Source organism: Gopherus evgoodei, chromosome 9 (assembly GCF_007399415.2).
Source record: "Gopherus evgoodei ecotype Sinaloan lineage chromosome 9, rGopEvg1_v1.p, whole genome shotgun sequence".
In the NCBI taxonomy this organism is placed as follows: Eukaryota; Metazoa; Chordata; order Testudines; family Testudinidae; genus Gopherus; species Gopherus evgoodei.
The window spans coordinates 33,861,604-33,867,603 of NC_044330.1; the positions used below are offsets into that span (position 1 = coordinate 33,861,604).

Below are 6,000 nucleotides of genomic sequence, written 5' to 3' on the forward strand. Positions count from 1 at the left end.
ACTGCATCTTCCACAAATAGGGCTGCCATCATGATCAAACTTATCTGTTGTTCTATACAAATCTGACTCCCCAAGTCCTGCACCTGTATTATCTAGGTCAAGGGTCAGCAACCTTTCAGAAGTGGTGTGCCGAATCTTCATTTGTTCACTTTAATTTAAGGTTCTGCATGCTCATAATACATTTTAACATTTTTTAGAAGGTCTCGCTCTGTAAGTCAGTTCACCTAGGCTGGCAGCGGGCTGAGTGGGGCCTGCATCTGGGACACCGGCTGGCAAGGGGCTGGCAGCCAGGACCCCAAACCGGGGGAGGGGGTTGGGGGGGAGAAGGTTCAGGGCAGAGGGCTGGGGGTGTGCAGGGCAGAAGGCTGGGGGTGGGCTTTCAGGGGTCGGGGCAGAGAGCTGGGGGGTTCAGGGCAGAGGGCTGCAGTGCTTGGCTCGTGGGGGTGCTCCCAACCCCTCTGCCCTGAGCAGCTCATGGAAGGGGGCTGGAAGGGATATGCCCTGTTCCACCCTCTTCCCCAAGGCCCCGTTCCTACCTCTTCTCTGCCTCCTCTATGGAGCAGCAAGCATGCTGCCACTCCTGATCGGCACAGGGAAGGAGAGGAGGAGAGGCAGGAACACACCACGCTGGGGGAAGAAGCAGGGGAGGCGAGGAAGCTTGGCTGCTGCAGGACCAAGCTTCTGCCTCCTGCCCCCGCAGGGGAGAGCGGTGGGGCGGGGCCTGAGCGGGGCCAGAGGCTGGGACTGCGGAAGGCAGTAGTGTGCCACTCAAAATTGGCTTGCGTGCCATCTTTGGCACGCATGCCGTAGGTTGCCAACCCCTGGTCTAGGTGCTAGGAACTCCTATTTCAAATCCAGTCTCATATGCTGAATTTCTCTCCTTACGTGAAGGAGTGCTTTCTTCAAATCCTCTATATCCCTTTTAAAAATTCTCTCTGAAAAAGTATCTTCAATTCCAGAATTACCATACTCTGATTTCTGGCTAGTCTGCATCACACAGCACCCACCATCTCCAGGCCACAAGGCAATGACACATTTGTATCCATGCTATGGACACACTTCAACTGTCCTGTGTGGGTTCTCTACATTCTACAAAATTTATAGCATCCTTAAAGTCTAGAAAGAAATTTCTTGATTCTGTTTTAGTTATAGTTCCCTCCATCAAGTATCATTATATAGTCCCTCAACAAATTTGCTCTTCAGCATTTTATCAGTATCTTGGATTTCATGTAGTTCTAACTTTTCTATTGCTTGCAAAGCCTCTTGTAATTCAAACATGTATTCGCTTACACTTTCTGCTGGACTCTGGATTATGCAGAATAACCTCTGCTTCAGCTCTGACAAGGTATGAATGTCAAACATATAGCCTAGCCTTCCAAATACCTGTTCTACAGTCCCTTTTACATTTTCCAGCCAAGTCTGCACTTCCCTTTTAGCTGCATCCTCTAATTGCCCCAGCAGAATCTCTATTTTGTGTCTTTCTGGCAATTTATGCAACCTGAACTTCAGCTGAAGCAGCCTTAAATTCGGAAATAGCCATCTTAGAACAACAGAAGTCACGGTAATGCATGGGAAAGGTTGACAGGAGGGCAACTCATACAGACACCCTTAACCAGGCCACATTTCTTTGGAGCACCTTTGTTGCCTATATTTTTCTAGAGAAGACTATCTCCTGCTTTGAACTCTTCCTATCCTGTTCATGATGTCAACTGCAGTGACCCAGGCCTCAGCTAGGCTCTGCCAACTGTGAAGAGAGGCAGACACAAGCCAACAAAATAAATAACCTTACATTTCAAACTTTATAAAGGAAAAACCCAGAAATGTGGAAGGAACAATAACAATGTATTCAAATGAGTAATAATATAATAAACATCCAGTACTCACTTAGGAAAACAAACTGTAAGTTACCATCACAATAAGAAGTTTTTCCAACAACAATCATCCCAACTCTTCCTCTCCCTGGTTGCAAAGTCCAGCTTCATCCCAGTTATCCTGCCTTCACCTCTTTCTAGCTTACAACGCTCCTTCCACGCTGCAATGTTTGCACCTCTTTCCATCAGGTTCACCTGCAAACAACAGCTCTTCTTGCAAAGGGCTACACATGTTGACGCATAAGCCCAAACTGTATTCCCTGTATTGTGTGAATCCTGCAGAAGTCATAATACTGAGTTTATTTGCCATGTAAATGACAGCCATTAAATTCAGTTACAACATCACTGTGAGGTGAATTAAGAACATATGATCTGAGAGGAAACAAACTCTTTTCAACACCGATTTTAAGGAATTTAACTTATTACTTTTTAATCATCGAATACATGTGAGAGGTAATTGGATTTAGAGTGTTAAGGAAGAAATATCCACAAGTCTTCCATGGCATAAAGCCCTTCTAACTCTGGTGTTATTAGTTGCAAGTAAAATCTGGGGGGTAATCATCAGGAATAATATATTAGTTACAACAAAATAAAAGCCACTCTTTGCTTTCCATTCCACGAAGACTCAAAAGTGATCCTGTGAGGCTCAAGAGAATTAAACATTAACTGCTTTTCCATTTTGCATCCTTGCCAGAACTAGTGTACCAAAGTATCACAAGAAAAGCTGTTTTTGCTTTACTTCTGAATCAATTTATGTACACCTGAAATCTCAAGAGAGAAAAATACTAAAATCAAACCAAACCTTAAGATTTTGCCTCTTGAGCATGCAAAACTAGGCAATAGCCTTTCAGTAATACTATCTCCTCCCTTTTCTCCCCCGCTCCAATCACATAGGACACTGTCCTATCCTCATGACCTGGTCTTCCATTGACAAAAGTCAAATTCAGATATTAATATCAAGTTTGGGAACGCACTTGGGTTCTTTTAAAGTATGTTCTTTATTCAATTTAATTTAATACAAAATTCAACCATTATATATCTTTTTAAAAAAATTACATCTTTCCTGACTTTAATATTTGACAATAAATGATCTCTCAAATATTTTCTGAAAAAAAATCAGGTAAACTGCCAAGATATCACAGTTTCTGCATTACAACTACTTTTCAGAATGAAATACAGAAATCAAAAGCTAAGAGAAGGGTCTATCCCATTGGGTGCTTACAAACCAGGGAGATGCATATTTCATATCATAGAATCATAGGACTGGAAGAGATCTCAAGAGGTCATCTAGTCCAGTTCCCTGCACTCATGGCAGGACTAAATATTATCTAAACCATCCCTGACAGGTGTTTGTCTAACCTGCTTTTAAATCACCAGTGATGGAGATTCCACAACCTCCCTAGGCAATTTATTCCATTGCCTAACCGCTCTGACAGTTAGGAAGTTTTTCCTAATGTCCAACCTAAATCTGCCCTGTTGCAATTTAAGCCCATTGCTTCTTGTCCTATCCTCAGAGGTTAAGAATAATAATTTTTCTCCTGCCTCCTTGTAACAACCTTTTATGTACTTGAAAAGGTATGTCCCCTCTCAGTCTTCTTTTTTCCAGACTAAACGACTCCAATATTTTCAATCTTCCCTCATAGGCCATGTTTTCTAGACCTTTAAATCATTTTTGTTGCTCTTCTCCGGACTCTCCGATTTGTCCACATCTTTCCTGAAACGTTTGTCCAGTTCTGGGCACAAATACGCCAGTTGAGGCCTAATCAGTGCGAAGTAGAGCAGAAGAATTACTTCTTGTGAATACATAAAACTCCTAAACAGATAAAATAAATCAAGAATCCTCTGTGTAATAACAGTTCTAGCCCTCTACATGCATCTTTTAAATATATACAAATACGTTTTGTATGGAGAAGTTAATTTTAATATAGTATAACATTTTCCCTGGGAAAAAAATATTAAATAATTTGCAGGATTGGATGTTACATTGTAGAATTCTTCTCTAAATTTTTGTTTGTATTTTACCATTTGCGTTAACACTGATAAATCCAAACATATTTATAATAGATCCTTAATTCTACTCTATTGCCAAATTTAATTATACTACATTTCATTCTCATGAATTACTGTATGAAAAAGATTGATTAAATGCGTGAGAAAGGAAATAAATGGGTTACGTTTGAGTTGTATGAATGCATTTTGATAACCTCTCAGGAAGCCACCACACATCCTGTTTCTCTTAGCTGCTTTGAAGTCCTTGTCAGTCGCATCACACATTATCTGTCTCCCTCTTCATCCCCCCTCCCTCCGCAATGTCTTAGGATATTCATCATTTGGTTTTTCCAGGTTACTGAATTTACGCATTTTTAGCTATGACAGCCCTTACTCATCCACGAACAAAAAAATCTGACTATCTTTGTCTCTCTTCCCCCCCCACCCCACATTAACACAAGTTACTGTTTCCAGAGTAGCCTTGTACCAACTTCCTGCTACATCAATAATTTCGCAAGATTTGCTTGACAAATAGACTCTTATGCCTAGGGTTTTGTGGAGCGGAGCTTTTGTTTGTTGGCATAAAAAAAAAATGCTTCACTGAAACGTGCACTCATTGTAGCATCTCAACTCCAACTGCTCAACAGCACCCTCAACTACATGTCAATTTCCTCTGCATGTGTCATTTCTGCTCCCAATAACTAATTCTCCGCCCTCAAACAGAAATCCACTCCTCCTAAGGACAACATTCACACTGCCAATTGACTCTGCATGTGTCAGTCATGCTCCTCAAGTCCCTCTGTCTGAACTGCATAGAGGCCCCTACCTCAATAACTCACTCACTCTCTCCTACTGCCAGCTTCCTCTGCACATATCCACCCAGCTCATAGCCTCAGTAACTGCATCCAGACAGAAGCCCCTCTGAACACTTAATCCACCATCTCCAGACAGAAATGCTGATCTCTTACTCATGCTTGCCCTATCCTCCAACACACCCAGAGCCCTCCACCTATATCCAGAGAGAACCCCAGTACCACCCCATTCATACCCACCCTACTTCCACATTCCCAAGCCCTCCAGTCATACCTGACACAACCCCATCTCCTCTACCTATAGCCCAGTGTCACCCCTACCCATATCCCCCACAAACCCAAAGCTCCCACATACACCCAGATCACCCCAACCGCAGAGCTGTCCATGCTCACCCTTCACAGCCCAGAGGCCTCCACACCTCCCCCACACACCCGTGCCACCCCATGCCCACACCCACACCGCTGCCCGTATCCATGTGTGTCCACCTCACACAGCTGGCTACCCGATACCGTACCTAGTTAGCGCCTCCATTAAGACACCAGTTGCTGTAGCCTTCACACCCCTTGCCCTCCGGAGCAGAGCAAAAGCCGCCCATGCCGAGCAGCCTCCTCTCTCCCTCCGCAGCCCCACAGGCCGGGCCCCAGGAGGCAGGAAGAGGGCGCGGACGGAAGGGAAGCCGGGAAGAAAGGCCGGCTCCCGCACGGGGAGGACCACGGGAGGGAGGTCCAGGGCAACAGCGGTGACTCAGTGCGGCAGCCCAGGGCAGAAAGGCCCCCATAGTGCCCGGCGGGCCCCTCCCCAGACCCCGCTCCCTCACTCACAGATCTTCCCCCGCAGGTTCTGTAGCACTCGGACCCCTTCGCCATCACCGTCCTCGGCCGCCATAGTGCCAGTGCCGCCGCCGCCGCCTGCGCTGCGCGCTAACAAGAAGGAGAGGAGGCAGCTGCCCCTTCCCTCTCCTGCCCTGTCTCTTGTGCGGCAGTGAGCAGAGGCCCCGGCAGGCGGCACCTCGCCGCGCCGCCCCGCCCACTCCGCTTCTCCCATTGGACAGCGGAGCGGCAGGCGATACGCATTTCCTCCTGTCGCGCGGGCGATTGAGCGCTGCTGCAGCCGCTGCCTTTCTCACGCCGAGGTTCCAGCCGGGGTGGGGCAGTTCCTGTCTCTGCGCCACGCTGGGCCTCCCCGTGCAGTGACAGCCGCGGCCCGTGTCAGCCCCGCCCTCAGGAGAGCTGGGCGGGGCCGTTAGCCAGGCCCACAGCCAGCGGGTGCGGGCTAGCGGGGCCGCCCGGCGGCCTGTCAGAGCACAGTGCCCGGGGCTGAGGCTGGG

The 6,000-nt window shown here is 46.8% G+C and overlaps 1 protein-coding gene across 2 annotated transcripts in view; it reads right to left on the reverse strand.

Moving 5' to 3' along the window:
* Positions 1–5,790, reverse strand: part of RASA2 (RAS p21 protein activator 2) — a 104,351-nt gene extending 98,561 nt beyond the window's left edge. The window contains exon 1 of one of the 2 annotated variants that reach the window (XM_030576133.1): positions 5,495–5,790. In XM_030576133.1, the coding sequence (XP_030431993.1) occupies positions 5,495–5,717 (223 nt within the window). In that variant the 5' untranslated portion in view covers positions 5,718–5,790. Of the gene's footprint in view, positions 1–5,187; positions 5,317–5,494 lie in introns of those variants that run through there. The other variant, XM_030576134.1, reaches the window with a different exon arrangement.
* Positions 5,791–6,000: the final 210 nt, after the last annotated feature.